The 18,158-nt window shown below is 39.5% G+C and overlaps 1 protein-coding gene across 6 annotated transcripts in view; it reads right to left on the reverse strand.

Moving 5' to 3' along the window:
* Positions 1 to 18,158, reverse strand: part of Cpeb3 (cytoplasmic polyadenylation element binding protein 3) — a 206,331-nt gene that overhangs the window by 165,672 nt on the left and 22,501 nt on the right. For 4 of the 6 annotated variants that reach the window (XM_058581084.1, XM_058581083.1, XM_046450018.2 and 1 more), the window contains exons 1-2: positions 6,776 to 6,907; positions 5,557 to 6,569 (exon numbers count right to left, since the gene is read on the reverse strand). In XM_058581084.1, coding sequence (XP_058437067.1) covers positions 5,557 to 6,558 — 1,002 coding nt within the window. In that variant the 5' untranslated portion in view covers positions 6,559 to 6,569; positions 6,776 to 6,907. Of the gene's footprint in view, positions 1 to 5,556; positions 6,570 to 6,775; positions 6,909 to 18,158 lie in introns of those variants that run through there. The other 2 variants (XM_058581085.1, XM_058581082.1) reach the window with 2 other exon arrangements.

The following is an 18,158-nucleotide window of genomic DNA, read 5'->3' on the forward strand; positions in this document are numbered from 1 at the left end:
ACAAGAGTTAAAACCAAAAATCAACAAATGGGACGAATTCAAACTAAAAAGTTTTTTCTCAGCAAGAGAAATAATATGTGAGGTAAATAGGGAACCTACATCCTGGGAACAAATTTTTACCCCTCAAACATCAGATAGAGCTCTAATCTCTAGAGTATACAAAGAACTCAAAAAGTTAAACAACAAAAAAGCAAATAACCCAATCAACAAAAGGGCAAAGGACTTGAACAGAAACTTCTCAGAAGAGGATATACAATCAATCAACAAATACATGAAAAAATGCTCACCATCTCTAGCAATCAGAGAAATGCAAATTAAAACTACTCTAAGATACCATCTCACTCCAACAGGAATGGCAGCCATTATGAAGTCAAACAACAAGTGCTGGTGAGGATGGGGGGCGGGGGAGGTACACTCATACATTGCTGGTGGGACTGCAAATTGTTGCAGCCAATTTGGAAAGCAGTAAGGAGATTCCTTGGAAAGCTGGGAATGGAACCACCATTTGACCCGCTATTTCCCTTCTCGGACTATACCCAAAAGACCTAAAAAGAGCATACTACAGGGACACAGCCACATCAATGTTTATAGCAGCACAATTCACAATAGCTAGAATGTGGAACCAACCTAGATGCCCTTCAATAGATGAATGGATTAAAAAAATGTGGCATTAATACACAATGGAATATTACTCAGCACTAAAAAATAACAAGATCATGGCATTTGCAGGCAAATGGATGGCATTAGAGAAGATTATGCTAAGTGAAGTTAGCCAATCCCTAAAAAACAAATGCCAAATGTCTTCTCTGATATAAGGGGGGTGACTCAAAATGGGATAGGGAGGAAGAGCATGATAAGAAGACTACCACTAAATAGGGAAGAGAGGTGAGAAGGAAAAAGAGGGAGAAGGGGAGTTGCACAGAAGATGAAAGGAGAACCTCATTGTTATACAGAATACATATATGACGTTGTGATGAGAAAAAGAAAAAAAAGTGTGTCCCATTAGATTGGATAGAGAGAAAGGATGGGAGAGGAGGAGAGGAGTAGGGAGGATAGGAAGGGCAGCAGAATAGAATCGACAAGATGATTGATGTATGTACATTCCATGTATGTATTATATGTCAAAATACTTTCTGCTGTCATGTATGACAAAAAAAATAAAAATAAATCGTATGGTAAAAAAATTTTTTTACTTATAAATGGACATATACCTTTTTTTTTTTTTTAAAGTGGTGCTGAGGATTGAACCCAGTACCTCAAACATGTTAGCAAGCACTCTACCATTGAGCTATAACCACAGCCCCATCAACCCCATTTAAAAAAAATTTCTTTGTAGTTGGACAGAATGCCTTTATTTTGTTTATTTTTATGTGGTACTGAGGATCGAACCCAGTGCCTCATGCATGCTAGGCAAGTACTCTGCCACTGAGCTACAGCCCCAGCCCCTCGACCAACCCTCTTTTAAGTAGAATATAGATAATGTGACTCTGCTGGCACTCATATCAACAATGTCATAATAAGTTCTGAAACAGTTTATGAGGTTTGGTGGACCTTAAGTGGTTTTGCATTAGAGCAGTAGTTCAGAAACCAATTAGAGAAAAGTCTTCAGTTTTAAAACTAGGTCATGCTATCCTTATTCAAAGGCAAGCAAAAACTAGACAATTTATATTACTTCCAGGATATATAGTTTTTAAAAAAGGAGAACAGTCAAGTGAAGTGGTACACGCCTATAATCCCAGCTACTCAGGAGGCAGAAGCAGGAGGATTGCAAGTTCATGGCCAGCCTTGGCAACTTGTACATCACCAGGAGGAATCAGCCTGATAGATAATCTCTCTATATATTTATATCACTAAATTCCTTTGAGTAGAGTCCAAAGAGAACCTGATTAAAAAGTAAAAATTTTACCTGACAACAGTGGTACTACAGGGAAGTTAAGGGCACAGAATAACAAAGTTAGAGTTCCAAGTCACTCTACCTCTTGGGACCTCAGTTTCCTTATTTATAAAAATGAGGTAGTTTTTAGATATAAGTAATCACTAAGGAAGTAGTTATTCCAACCTAGGGAAACCAATCAACTTCATTAGAATAAGAAAGTAAAAGATGATATAAACCACTTATGTAAAACTCAAATCTACTGTGTTGGTAGAAAATAGCAAAAAGAAAATGAAGAAGCACTGGAGTAAGGCATGGACTTAAAAAAATATAGTAAGATACTTCAGATTAGATCACTGTTTAAAACCTTTTTTTAGCTTAAAAGAGTGTGTTAAATAAGAAATAAAACTAAATCAGGCATGGTACCACACACCTATAATCCCAGGGACTCAAGTGGCTGAGGCAAGAGGGCCACAAGTTCGAGGACAGCATCAGCAACTTAGCAAGACCCTGTCTCAAAAAAATAAAAGAGCTAGAGATGTAGCTCAGTGGTAAAGCACCCTTGGGTTCTGTCCCCAAACCAGATAAATATTCTTTAAATTTTATATATATGTGTGTGTGTGTGTGTGTATAAAAAGTTGGTATACTATGAAATAAACTCTTCATTTTGAAGAAAAAAATCATATTTGCCAAAATAATGAATTTTCAAAAAGTCATCAGGCATGGTAGTGCATAACTATAATCCCAGAGGCTCAGGAGGGCTGAGACAGGAGAATTGCAAGTTCAAAGCCAGCCTCAGCAATTTAGTGAGGCCCTAGGCAACTTAGCAAGACTCCATCTCAAAACAAAAAAAATAACAAGGACTGGTGATGTGGCTCAGGTCATGTGCCTATGGGTTCAATACCTAGTACCAAAATAAATAAATAAATAAAAAGTCATCAGAAATATTTAAGATATTTCTCACTATTTTAGAAAAATCATTTGGAGTCTATATGCTGAAATTGAACCTAGGGCCTTTTGCATGCTAAACTCTATCACTGAGCTACACCCCAGCCCTAGAAAAATGATTCAAATAAATGCACAAACACGTAACATTCTGCATGTAAGATACTAGGTTTTATTTTTTAACATACTTGATTATAGTTATTGACACAAACCAACTCTGATAAAATTCTAATCCAAAGCACAACTATTTATCTGCTTCTTTTTATTTTACTATTTTGTATTTTTGTATGGTGCTGAAGATTGAACCCAAGGTCTTACATAGGCTAGGCAAACACTCTACCACTGAACTATACCCCATCTCATTATTTTTTTTTTAAGAGATAAGTTCTTAATATACTCCCAGGCTGGCTCAGAAATCCTGGGCTCAGATCACCTTCTTGCCTTAGCCTTCCTGATAGCTGGGATATCAGCATGTGCCACCAAGCCCAGATCCTCTGGTTCTAATATTGCTTCAAAACCTTAAAGTTCCATTTTAAGTAAGAAACCAAAATGTGACATACAGTGCATGTAATTCTTCCTGAGACCAATTAAATACTGCTCAATTTTCACTCAAATCATTCTTACAAATCTTTTGACCATTTTTGCCTAGTCAATAGTACCATCAGAGATGAAGAGACAAGAGAGAAACTCAATCCAGTGCATTTGGCTCTTACTAGCATCACTGGTAAATGGTTTGCTGAGAAACAATTGGAAATCCCCATACTACTAGTCAAGATAAGGTTTGGTGATATTTTGTGGATTTAATTTCTTCCCAATCCCCTTTTCAGGAGATAATACAAAATTGATTACATTCAATAGCCATCCACACGATACCAGCTACTGGGAAGGCTGAGACAGGGTCTTGAGTCCTCGTGTTCAAGACCAATTTGGGCAACACAACAAGATTCCATCTTAAACCACAACAACGAAAAAAAAAAGGAAAAGAAACTGTATTCAGATTATCCTCTGAGACTGAACTTGGGTAGACAGCATGAGAATAAAAAGAGTAATTGTTAAAATCAGTTGGCTCTGCCTACCAAATACAGCCTCCCCTGCCCTACTCCCCACCAAAAGAAAACAAATTCTAGAAAGCAGATTCCTCCTTTCCTCTGTTTACCAAACTAATCTTATCTTGCAGTGTCTCTTCATTTTATTAAAATAGTCCAACTTCAGAATGATGGGAAGAAATATACCTTAATATTAAAAACCCCCACTCTCGAAAGATCCCTGTGAAAATTTGGTAAGATCCTCTTCCATTAGAAACTCTCCTTTACACAACATAGAGGTTTCATGGACTTCCTTGAAATTCCAAGAAAAATCCTTGCTTTAGCCTAGAGAGGGGTGTAATCAATAATCCTATCTCCTCCTTCATGAATGGGACCACCCTAAACATCTGAAATGTAAAGAGCAACAAAATGAAGAGTACCTAACATCTCATTTCTGTCAAATTGTCAGTTCTGTCATCTTTCAGCATGGGTCAAAGGATTTCCATTTCATTTCTCTGACCACTGAAATTGGGCCCAATCTGATCCTAGCTCCATTTCTCTTTCTTTTAAAACTGACCTAAAAGCCTACAAACAAATCAATTCATAAGTGAAGGGTAAGTGTGTGAACACACACCTTCCCCCTCACTACCCCTTTCTGATCCAAGATGTCCAGGATACTGCCAACTGCTGTGGCTGTGAACTGGATCAGAAGCAAGAACAGAAATAAGGACACTCTCCATTCAACCTTTTTGTCTGGAGCACTTCCTAGATTTTTTCATTGGCATTTTCTATCAAGATACAAGACTCATTTTTCATTAAAATTGCAAGACTTTCACTTTGCTGTTTCAAATAGTGTAATTGATCTGCATTGTCTTCTTAAATAACCCAACTGGTGAAGGACACTGCAGCTTTAAATATTTCAGTGCTAGCTAGCAAATAGACTCCATTGCAATATGGCTCTGAAGGTCGTGTCCTATTGTCTCCTTTGCAAAGGAAAAAAATTCTAAATCCTTCTAGGTAACATGCGAATATTTGTCCGTAGAATTTACACTCTTCCACCTCAGTCTGGATACAGTTCTGGGTGTTTATTGGAATCTCACACTCATAATTTTCCCGGCAGGGGAAATATGCCGATTGTTATTAATGCTTCCAACACCACAGTGAGACATAAACACATGTGTTCACATTAGTTTAATTGAGCATATGCAACTATCTGAAATAGCACCACTAAAGAGTTGTTAACCTCTTTAAGAGTAAGGCCAGAGTGGTTTGGGTGTGGATGGCTTTCAGGCAGCACCCTGAGCCTAGATTGCATAACCTGAAATGTGTAGCCACTTAAAATGATAGGAATCTCAGCCTACTCATCCTGGGACTATGCCGGCACCCTGCCATACACTTGCAGCTTTATTTGTCAAAGGAGGTCAAATGAGAAGCACAATCACAGTGAAACAGAAAATAAACTAAAAGAAAAAGGTTCTTTTCTACTCCAACAGGCACATACACAATTCCCGGAGCAGACACAATGTTCCCTCCACCTCATCTCCCCCAATCCCCGCCCCTGGGGAGTAGAACAGCCCCAGTTAAAAGGAGGCTTTGGGGGGAGCTGGACATTGCTGCCCTTTTTAAGTAAAAACGGGTGGGGCGACCAAAAGGCAGAGAAGGAGGAAGAAGAAAGGTAGGGGTAAGACGGGTGCAGGTGCACCCGAGCATTACCTGAAATGGTAACAGATTGTTACCATTATCGGTCCGGAAAGCGTTATCCTCCATCCAGGACTTGGAGGTGAGCGGAGCCGCACGAGGGAACTTGGGAGGCGCGATCACATTGCTGGAGAAGGGTTTTTTGAGCGGAGAGATGGGGTTTAGTGGGGAGGGTACCCCTACGCCCACGCCCACGCCTACGCCAACCGCTCGGCGAGGGTCCCGGCCTGCCTGCAGGCCACCCCACGGGTTGGACGGTGCGCTCCAGGCGGCGTTCACGCTTTGGTGCGTGTTCCAGCTGGATGAGGCCGACGAGGCCGCCGCTGCCGCAGCGGCGGCCGCAGCGGCAGAAGACGAGGACGGCTTGCTGGTCATGATGGGCTGGTGGCCGTAAGCCGCGGCAGCGCTTCTCTGCGCGTAGGGCACCTGGCTAGGGCTGGCGGGCGACCGGCGCTGCTGCGGGGGCTGCGCCTGGGGTGGCTGCGCCGGCTGCGCCGGCTGCGGTGCTGGCGGCGGCGGCTGCTGGTGGTGCTGGGTCTGCGCCAGGCCGATCTGCGGGGAGAAAGTGCCTCCGAAGACTGGGTTGACATGGTGCGGGAAGTTCTGGAAGAGCATGGTCCCGTTGACTGGGGTGATCCCCTGGAAGAAGCTGTCCTCCACCGCGTTCGTGGTGCCGGTGGACCAGGTGCTGCCGAACGACGGCGACAGCGACGCGCCCGGCGCGGTGGGCTCCTGCGGCGGCGGCGGCGGCTGCTGTGGGGGCTGATGGAAACTCAAGCCCGGCAGGAGCGGCGATTCCATCTGCATCTTGTCCGGGCCGTTGGGGGCCGGCGGGGCCGCGGCGGGGCTAAGGGCCGGCACTGCGCTACTGTCCTCCGGTTTGGGGGTCTCTGAGGAGAGGGGCGTGGACGGGGCTTCGGCTACGCTGGGCTCGGGCTGGGGCTGCTGCTGCTGCTGCCGCTGCTGCTGGGGCTGGGGCTGGGTTTTGCTTTTGTCCATCAGTAAATCATCCTGCATGGTTTGCGCAGCTGAAACGGGAAAAAGAGAGAGATGCGTTATTGTCGAAGTGATCCTTAATGCCCCTCGCTAAAGCGGGCGGTGTTTTACTTGCGAAAATCCAGTGCCACCGCTATTAGCCAATTGCAAGCAAATCCATAATCTCCCATTTAACAGGTCGGGCTGGGGAGAGGGAACACAAGCAAGGTCTCTAAAAATACTGTGAGAGCGTCTTCACCCTTTCTGATGTCTTGGTTCCTTTTCTGTATTAGTGAGAGATGTGCTTATAAGATAGAAAGACAGCAATTTCGCCACGTCTCTTTTCCCTTTACCGGAACTCAGAGCATTCACCCTGCAATGAGAAACTGATTCTGGTTCCTGTTTTTTCCCAAGCACCACCCTCCCCAAGTTATTTGCATACGTCAATAAATACTGCTGCGTCCTTCAGCAAGGTTAAAAAGACAACACACACACACACACACACACACACACACACACGACCCTTTCTTCCCCCTTCCTCAGCTCGAGCACTTTAAAGAAAACGGCCGTCTTAAACCTCTTGATTAACAAACTGCTTTCTTGCCTCGATAATTGTTTCATTTAGCTACAGCGAACCAGCACGAGGGAGGAAATCCTTGGCATTTGTTAGAAGGACTCAGCTGCACAATCATTCTCTGGCCTCGCAGTAGCGGCAGCTACTCCATTTTGTTGGGAGACATTTTATAAAAATAATATATATACACATATATATATTATATCACCGCTTTTAAAAAGGTGAAACCTACTGAAACGTCTGGAAGTGCTTGCTTCTTGTTACTCTAAGGATTATGGTTTTTCTGCTTAATCTCCAATTTTCTTGTTTCCAATTCTGCCGCACAAGAGGATTTCCTGGCTTCTCAGTGCTTCAGGTCTCAACAGGAGCCTGAGAATTTCTCTGCAGAGTGGAGAAATGCTTCTAGTTGGATTTGAGGTCAGAGAGAGAGGGAAAGAGCAGGGGGGGGGGGGGGAAGGCGACTGTGAGATGGACTGGGGGCGGGGCTTTAAAATCCGTCTGAGATTTAAGTAGACAGTCAAGATAATTCTGGGTTGCTAGATTTCATTTTTGAATCCTCCTGCTGCCTCCTTGGTCACAAGATTGGCAAATTTAGAATCCATTCTCTTATCTCTAGTATTAGCAGTGGAAAACTATGGTTTGATGACCCTGAATTACCATATGCTAGCAAAAGTGTTAAAAATAGAGGAGTACAAAGTCCCAAATTCTCATACATTGTAATTATAGTGCATTGCCACCGCTGCTTCATGTAGCCATATAAGGAGTGTATGGTATTTTCCATTTCGCATAGAATTATATTCACCTCTGTCATACAGCCTGTTTTCTTATTCAAGATGAAAATAGTAATTGCTCAAAACCAAGAGATTTCCATACATGTAGTTACCATTGAGTTAGCTTGTTAATTACTTTAGATATACAAATATTACAGGGATGAGACTGTGCAAACAAATATTTTGAAATGTTAAAGGAGCATATGACCAAACATATCATTATTTTTAGATGATGATTCAGTACAATTGCAACAAAGTTATTAATATATTTAATATAGTTACTTAATTAACATGTACTGGAGAACATCTTTCTTAGGACATTTGTAAAAGGGCATTTTGATACACATAGAAGCTGCCTTTGGATATCCTAATGACTAATAACTACTATAAAATGGAGATATTATTACTCGACTATTAAGTAAAAGATGTCCAACTGAGAAATTACATTAAAAGTAGCTCCACTATTTTATTAAAGACATCAAAAATGCTTAATTGGTATTTCATGTCAAAGTTTCATACACAAAAAAGTGGGCAAAAGCAAATGCTTCACAGCCACCTGATTCTTCTTTCTACTTCTCAAATCCCTGCTTCTCCCCTTCCCCTAAAAAGAATCCCAATCCAACATACCATACATCACATATTGCCAGATAATACCAATAAAACCTACTTAAAATTGCTTTTATGTTCCTCACTTCTCTTGGTCTAAAACAATGGATTTGATCAGTATTGTAAAATACAACACAAAGAGGCAAGTGAACCTTAGATTCAGACAGCACAAAGTTCTATCACTGCCAAAGAAGATGGTCATAGAAGGAGACATTTTCATACTTGGTTTAAACAATGCTGCAGTAAATCATTATAATTCTGGTTTTTGAGCTGCTTCCAGTGAGCTAGAACTGCCTTTATAATAGCCATATCATCATATGGCTGAAATACACATTGATTATAGTTTTAATATCATCCAGCTTTTCTGGATCCAATGCTTTTTGTTAATACCTTCAGTTTAAACTACATGCTATCGATGAAAAAATTAATGCTGTATTATAGCAAAAAAAGGCAAAGAAGTAAACTGGAATAAAAATATTTCATAATTTCATTATGAAATTCAAAAACTCATTGAATTTTTGAAATGTTATACCAGGAACACATTTCTCAATACTCCTTAAAGATAAAAATTTCACTTTCTGCATAAATTCACTCTGTCAAGGTCAAGACCCACCTTTAATAAATAAGACCCTTTAAACAAAAGGTAGATTAAGATGAAATTTACAAAGTTAACATGTAATGTCTCTCAATAACTGCCTGTATAGTTTGTTTGATTTGGAGTTTATTTTGCTTATTTACAGCAAAGTCTGAGAAATAGATACCTCCTTCCCCTCCCCCACCACACACACAATAGATCGGCTTTTACATGCATTAACCCAATTTCAAGTAACAAATTTGTAGTAGCAGTTACCTTTGAGTGTCCAGTTTTTAAGGATCGATAAAATTTTAAAGTATACGGTATTTATTTTCTTCTTTCAGGTTGATTATGTGACCGCTCTGGCAAAAGCACTTTGACAACTGTAAGAAGAGAGGGCATGCGCACACAGGGAACTGTGGGGGCTGAAGTCCTTCACAAGGTACTCTGCCTGACTTCAGCACGTTCAGCCAGGAAAGGAGGAAGCCTCTAAAATACATATTGCAAGGGAAAGAGGTTGTTCCCGGATTGCATATATCCTTCTAGCCAATCTAAATCATGAGTTGTTGAAATGAAGAGGAAGAAAAATAAACTGGTTTATCAACTTGATTTAGGAAGCCAGGTTAAAAGAGAAACTGGATTGTAGGATTCAAAATAAATATACCGGGCAGAGCTACCTTAAATGGTATTAGAATATTAATGACTGGGTAGCCAGCAATAGGCACCCTACCAGAGTAAAAGAGATTGGGGTGAGGAGGAATAAACAAGGGTGTGGGGGATGGGGAATGGTGAATACTTAAAATCTAATCATATTTAAAGGAAACATTTTTAATATAGAATGAAAAGCATCTTAATACAAAATGTGATATTAACCTCAGAGGTCAGGTAAAAATAGGTTTTAATAACAAATTTTTGACATCCACCAAAATTTCTTTTGAATTTTCAAGGTAGGCACCACTTATTTTAAGATTTTTACATAATGTGCTCTAAATCAACTCACCTCCTTATTTTTACTTGTCAAAATGAAAGCTTACCTTGCATTATTCATACAATGATTAATCAAATAAAATTCAACACTTTCATACTAAAATAATATTTTTTTTTTTTTTTTTTTTTTAATTTTTTATTGTTGGCTGTTCAAAACATTACATAGTTCTTGATATATCATATTTCACAATTTGATTCAAGTGGGTTATGAGCTCCCATTTTTACCCCATATACAGATTGCAGAATCACTAAAATAATATTTGTTGAAATACTAATAACTTGGCATGTTTAGTATTTCACTTCATAGGATAGTGACTTCTTTATTCAGTACAAAAAGTAGGTAGTTTCTGTTAAAAATTTTTGGTATTTTTTTGTATTTTAACCTCATGATTTTAAGGCTGAAATCTCACAATATATTAACATCAATTGTTATAATCTATAGCTTTTAAGAGCAATAGTTCAACTGCTGATTTGCTCATATAGGCAGAATACAATATTTCTTGTGGAATCTGGTTTAGTGCCATTCACCCAAGGGGTTCAGAGTAAATGTCAGCTGATGACTATGCTGATTGAACATGGAGCTGAAAATGTTAAACATCATTTTAACTGTCTTAATTTTTTATTTTCCTTCTTCACCAATTAGAACTAAAGTATTACCACAGACCACTAATTTGCCCCATTTAGTAGTCTTTGCCTCTAATATTTTTCTTTCCTGTTTGTTTGTTTTGGTAGTGGGAACTGAACCCAGGGGTGCTTTATCGCTACAACCTAAGACCTTTTTTTTAAAAAAAAAAATTCCAGTTTTTTTTGCTTCCCAGCTATGTGACCTTCGGAAAATCACCTTATCACCTCTTGAGCGATACATGCCTTGGTTTCTTCATCTGTAAAATGGGGCAAAATATTACTTTCAAGCATTGTTTGAAGAAATTAAATGAGATAAAGGCCTTGGCACATAACTGTTTCATTCCTGCCCTAAACCCTGCCACTGGTCCCAGCAGCTTCCTGCACCTGGGTCACCTTGGCACCTGTATTCAGGGTCTTGGTGTGTTGATCCCCCCAATCTTTTATTTATTTGTTTGTTTGTTTGTTTGTTTGTTTGTTTATTATTTTGAGACAGGGTTTCACTAAGGCACTTAGGGATTTGTTAAATTGCTGAGGGTGTCCTCAAACTTGTGATTCTACCATCTCAGCCTCCTGAGCTGCTAGGATTACAGGCCAGTATGTTCCACTCTATCACTATGGGGGGCGGGGGAGGACCTAACAAATCAAAGAAGAATCATTCTGAATGAATGTGCCAAAAGCTCTGTGTAAAATAACTAAACACTTACTTATTACTGTTGTGACCATAATTTATAAGCTTATATTTCCTTTTTTTTTTTTTTTTTCTCTTCCTCTGTCTTCCTAAAGAAGTGTCACCTGGGGCTGGGGATGTGGCTCAAGCGGTGGCACGCTCGCCTGGCATGCATGGGTTAGATCCTCAGCACCACATACAAAACAAAGATGTTGTATCCGCTGATAACTAAAAAATAAATATTAAAATTAAAAAAAAAAAAGAAGTGTCACCTGTAAATGTATGTGGCACATGCCTGTAATCCCAGAGACTGGGAAGGCTGAGATAGGAGGCTCACAATGCCAATGTCAGCAACTTAATGAGACCTCCAACAATTCTGCAAGAACCCTGTCTCAAATAAAAGGGCTGAGATGTAGCTCAGTGGTAAAATGCCCCTGGGTTCAATCCCCTCCACCACCATGAGGAAGAAGAAAGAAAGGAAGGAAGGGAGGAAGGGAGGGAGGGAGGGAGGGAGGGGGGAAGGAAGGAAAGACATCCCCTCCTCACTTGTAACAGGGAACAAAGGTGACACCTAGAATCCCAGTGATCCCACAGGCTGAGGGAGGATGATCATAGGCCTCAGCAATTTAGCAAGACCCTGTCTCAAAATTTTAAAAATAAATTAAAAGAGCTGGTGGTGTAGTTCAGTGGTAGAACAATGCCCTGGGTTCAATTCCCAGCAGGGAGAGGGGGATCCTCACTTATTTTTTAATATTTATTTTTAAACTGTAGTTGGACACAATATCTTTATTTTACTTATTTATTTATTTATTTATTTTTATGTGGTGCTGAGGATTGAAACCAGGGCCCCGCATGTGCTAGGGGAGTGCTCTATCACTGAGATACAACCCCAGCCCCCTTTCCCATCCTCACTTTTGACAAGGTGTTGGACTCACCTTGCATTCCAGAGTCTTGGAGAATCAACTCAAGGTTAATCTTATTTCTGAAGACTCTGCTAGCCTATCAAATTTCTAGAACATTTACAAGTTCTCAACATAAAGAAAAAAAAGTATCCTCATAAAATCCTAACTTTAAGAAACATGTTTTTAAAATTATTTGAAATTAATATGTCAATACTGTATCAGTAAAGCAGAAATTTGTAAGTTATTCAGATGTGCTTGAAATGGTTTACTTGAACCTCTATTAATTCACCTGAACCCAAGTGCTGGTCTACTAATAATGCATGCAATGGAGAAAGATAAGCCTTGGTCCTGACCCTTGATAAATGATAAATAATTAGCACTGCCCATACTTACTGAAGTTTTTATTGTATATGAAAATGAACTAATCTCTGTTCTGCCTTTCCTAAAATAAGCACCCTAATTTAAAATTAAAATTAAAAGAAGATAATTCCAACATATATACCAAAGTATAAATACAAACCAAGAAAACAAATTAGGGAGGGACCTTCAACAAAGACAAAAGCCCTTCTCTACTGAAATCCTGATTTTTATCTAGCCAAGAAGGAGGAACTTTCTAAAAAATAAATTTTGTGTGTGTATGTGTGTGGTACCAGGGACTGAACCCAAGGGTGTTCTACCACTGAACTATGTGCCAAGCCATTTTTGTTTTGAGACAGGGTCTCGATAAATTGTCAATGCTAGCCTTAACTTACAATCCTCGTGCCTCAACCTCCCAAGTTGTTAGGATTACAGGAATGTGTTGCCATGCCTGCTCACTTTCTGAAATTGTTTTCAGGTCACAGAACTTAATTATAAAACCCTTTTGAGCAGTGATTAAAGTCTGCAAGGCACAGTGGCACATGCCTGTAATCACAGCAGCTCAGGAGGCTGAGACAGGAGGATCTCGAGTTCAAAGCCAGCCTCAGCAAAAGCAAGATGCTAAACAACTCAGTGATACCCTAAGTCTAAATAAAATACAAAATAGGCTGGGGATGTGGCTCAGTGGTTGAGTGCCTGTGAGTTCAATCCCCAGTACAAAAAAAAAAAAAAGGTTTGTAAAATAATTTGCAGAGTCAACTCACCAAGATATATATGGGCCAAACACATCTTTCTGGGCTTCCTTCCTTCTTCTTCCTTCCCTACTTATACCCTTAGCACAGAGCTTGTAAGTCTAGGTAGTTGGTGATTGCTCTATATATGCTTTTTGTTTTGTTTTGTTTTGTTTTCAGGCAAGAGCTCATTATGTTGCCCAAGCTGACCTATAACTCCTGAACTCTAGCAATCCTCCCAAATCACTTTGAATACAGGTGTGTGCTATCATAAATGCTTGCTGATATGCATAAAAGGATAAATAGATATAGGTTTTTTATTATCTAAAACAACCAAAGTTTGAGTATTAAATCATACTTCACTTAGAAGAACATTCTTCCATCAGTTGTAAGAATGGATATGAAAGGGAGTGACATAAAAGAGAAAAACATTTTGGCCTTTATGATATTCAGTAGTATGCAGATCATCTTATTATCACAATGAAATAACATTAATTAAACTAAATGAATGGGGAACTTTGTTCCAATCCAAGACTTATAATCTAATAAAAACACACACCCCACACCCCTTCAGAAACTGCTTCTCACCAAGGTGGCACTCTGAGCTAAGTCCAATGGATGTTTTGTCTTTCTTAACCTTGTAGCAACATTGATATAACTGACCACACTCTCTGAATACACTCCTTTTCCTCCTTCATGTTGTCCTTTCTTGGTTTTCTTACATTTGGGATTGCACAGGGGCTCACCTCTGTCTTCTTTGCTAACTGACTTTATTTTATTTAGCTTTATCATTATCATCATCATCAGTATCATGGTGCTGAGCATTGAATCCATGGCCTTTTACCACTGATCTACATTCTCTAAGTTGTTTGTTATTGATGTTTTGAGACAGATTCACTAATTTGGTAAGGCTGGCCCAGAACTTGTGATTCTCCTGCCTCAACCTCCCCAGTAACTGGGATTACAGGCATACGTCACCACATCTTGCTATTTTTTTTAAAACCAATTTATTTTGCAGTGCTAGGGATTGAACTCAGGAACACTCTACCACCAAGCCACATCCCTAGATTTTTTTTTTTTTAAGACAGGGTCTTGCTAAATTACTCAGGCTGGCCTCCTTGTTATCCCCTCCTGTCCCAGCTTCCCAAGTACCTATGATCACAGGCATGGGCCACTGCACCAAGATTTGCTGATTTTTAATACTGAGTTTCTTGGGAGTCCATTCTTGGCCCTCTTTTCTCATCTCACCCTATGTGAGTGGTTTTTCCAACTGTAAGAAAGGATCAAGCCTTTTGGGGTGTCTGGGGTGGGAGGGACTGGATATAGAACTTAGAAGGGCTCTACTACTAAGCTACATCCTCAGCCCTCTTTATTTTTTATTTTTATTGTTTTGGTACTGGGGATCTAACCAGGGCCACTTTACCACTGAGCTACATCCCCAGCCCTTTTTACTTGTTATTTTGAGCTGGTCTCACTAAATAACTGAGACTGGCCTTGAACTTGGAATCCTCCTGCTTCAGCCTCCTGTGTTACTGGAATTACAGGTGTATGCCACCACGCCTGGCCTCTTTTTATTTTTTGAGATGAGGTCTCACTTGCAATACTCCTGCCTCAACCTCCCCAGTCACTATTATAGGTGTGTACACCATGTGTAGCTTCTTTTGATGGCTATGTTCCCAATACCTATCTTTGTTTCTAGCACATAATAAAAATATATTTAGTTAGCAAAGAAGACAGAGGTGAGCCCCTGTGCAATCCCAAATATAAGAAAACCAAGAAAATTTATATAAATTTATATAATTCAAATAAATAAATATTTGAATTAAATTTCTTTTTATATGTAAATGGCCAAGAATGCCAAGAAAGCCAGATGTAGTGGCATACGCCTGTAATCCCAGCAGCTCAGGAGGCTGAAGCAGGAGGATTACAAGTTCAAGGCCAGCCTCGGCAACTTAGGGAGGCCCTAAGCATCTTACAGAGATCCTATCTCAAAATAAAAATAGCTGGGGATGTGGCTCAGTAGTTAAGTAACCCTAGGTTCAATCACCCCTGGTGTCCCCGCCCCCAAAAAAAGGGGGAAAAAAAGAAAGCCAAGGAATTTGGGTGGCAAACAAACAACAACAAATCTCTAGCATACTTACATCACCAGACATCAAGAACTATTATAAAGCTATAGTAATTAGACTGTATGGTTAGTCATATAAGGATAAGCACATAGACAAACAAAACAAAATTAAAAGTCCATAAACAGATCTACATATGAAGAGTCACTAAAATTATGAAAGCAATAACACTGCAGTAATGAAAGGACAGTCTTTTCAATAAAGGATATAAAGGTATTAGATCAACTGAGAATCCATATGGAAAAAAGAGAATTTTACTCTTATAATACAATACACAAAAATCAATTCTAGATGGATTATAAGTCTAAATGGAAAAGGTAAATAATATAGCCTTTAAAAGATAACACAGGAATTTATCTTTATGACATTAGGACAAGCAACAGTTTTTCTTCCTTTTAAGTTTTGGTTATTTTGTTTTATTTACTTATTTATGGGATTGAATTTAGGGCCTCACACAAGCCAAATACACATGCTAAATACACATTCTGAACTAACCCCCAGCTCCAACAATTTCTTAAACAGATCACAAAAGCAGTAACCATAAATGAAAACATTAATAAACTGGACTAATTGTGAATATCTACCAAAAGATATAATTAAAGTGAATCAATGCTGCATGAGGTGGTATGTGCCTGTAACCCCTGAGACTTGGGAGGCTAAGGCAGGAGGATCAGAAGTTTGAGGCCATCTTCAGCAATTTAGCAAGGCCTTAAGCAACTTAGCAAGACCATGTATCAAAAGAAAAGAAATAAAAATTTAAAGGACAGAATGTAGCTCTGTGGCTCAGATGATGCCCTTGGAATCAATGCCCAAAACCAAAATAGAAAAAAAAGTGTAGAATAAAAAATAACGGAAATGGGAGAAAAATATATGAAATATGTCTCCATATTTTTTCAATCAGACTTGTAACCAAAATATAAAGAATTCCTACAAAGTAATAAATAAAGAGTAGACACTCCTGAGGCTGGGGATGTAGCTGAGAAGTAAAGCACTTGACTAGCCTATGAGAGGCTCTGGGCTCATTCCCTAGTACCACAAAATAAAATGCTCTGGGCTCATTCCCTAGTACCACAAAACAAAATAAACAAACAAAAAGAGCAGACATCCCTGCCAGTACGGTAGCATACACCTGTAATCCCAGCTACTCAGGAGACTGAGGCAGGAGGATTGCAAATTCAAGGTCAGCCTAGGCAATTTAGTGAGATTCTGACTTGCAATAAAAAGTAAAGAGGGTTGGGGATATAACTTAGTGGTAGAACACCTCTGAATTCAATCCCCATACTACCAAAACACACACACACACACACACAAATAGACATCCCAAAGAAAAATGAATGAGAGGCTTCAACAAAAGATACTGAAATGACAAACATGCATACGAAAAATGTGTTTTGACTTATCACCAAAGAAAGACAAAATAAAATCAGAATGGTTTTTTCAGAGAAAAGGTGATTGGCAGGGGAGATAAAAGGAGAAAATAAAATGGGACTTATGGGACTCTGGTGATACACTTTCTTAAATTATGTGCTCTTACACAGATATGTTCACTTCAAAAATTCAGAAAACCGGACAGTCTACTATTGCCCCCTCTATGAAGCTTCCCCCAGGTTGTCCTAATTCTGTATACTCTCCCTAGGCAATTCATGGACCCCACTATTTGTCTCCAAGTCAAATCTTTTTGGTAAACTGCAAACCACTATTGAACTAACAACTCCTCTGTCTGAGGATCCTACAATAATTCTCCCACAAATGTGCTTATTCCATTATTTTTGGCTGACTTATCCTATTTAATAGAATCACCATCAAACTAATCACTCAGGTTAGGAATCTGGACATGATTCTGTACTTCCCATTCTGCACCAAGAGACAAATCTAACTGATTACTAACTTGTTAATATTGCGTTCCCTCCTCATCACTCACAGTCAGTATAATACTGCCCCTTAACTATGGACGTAATTTAATATCTCTCATCTAGTACCCTTCCAAGTGTGCCTTCCAGTTTTGCCATGTTAAGCTCTTCCTAAAATCTTTAATGACTTGATTCTCTTTCTCAAAAAATACAATATAAACTTAATTCTTCTATTCCTACTATTCGTCCCGACCATAACAAATTCCTACAGTTCTCTGGAAGAACCATGCTATTCTACCATCATGCCTCTGCTCATGAAATACCTCTTTATCTCTTTTTTTAAGATAGCTTTTTTAATTGTCAGTGGACACAATACCTTTATTTTATTTATTTTATTGTGGTGCTAAGGATCGAACCCAGTGCCTCACACATGCTAGGCAAGCACTATACCACTGAGCTACAACCTCTACCCAATACCCTTCTATCTCTTGAAAACTACTACTATTCACTCATTGGAACCCAGTACAAACATCTGTTCTTCCAAGTTTCCCTGACCATATAAGCAGAATTACCCATTCTCTCCTTCATAGACCTCTACAATACACACATATCTCTAATATTCTTCATATTCAAGTGTAATTATATGTTTACATGTCTGCCTTTCCTAAAATAGCTCTGGGGTTGAGATAGTTACCATTATAAACTAGGCACTGGGTCTGAAACAGAGATGCTGAATAACAATTTATTGACCCGGGGGATATAGCTCAGTGATAGAGTGCTTGCCTAGCATGCATGATGCCTGGGTTCAATCTCCAACACTGCAAAAAAGGGGAAAAAAAATTGCCCAGCATGGTGACAAGGCCTATAATCCCAGTGA

Source organism: Marmota monax, unplaced genomic scaffold (genome assembly GCF_021218885.2).
Source record: "Marmota monax isolate L192 unplaced genomic scaffold, Marmota_monax_Labrador192_F-V1.1 WCK01_AAM20220418_F8-fsc00004, whole genome shotgun sequence".
Taxonomy (NCBI): domain Eukaryota; kingdom Metazoa; phylum Chordata; class Mammalia; order Rodentia; family Sciuridae; genus Marmota; species Marmota monax.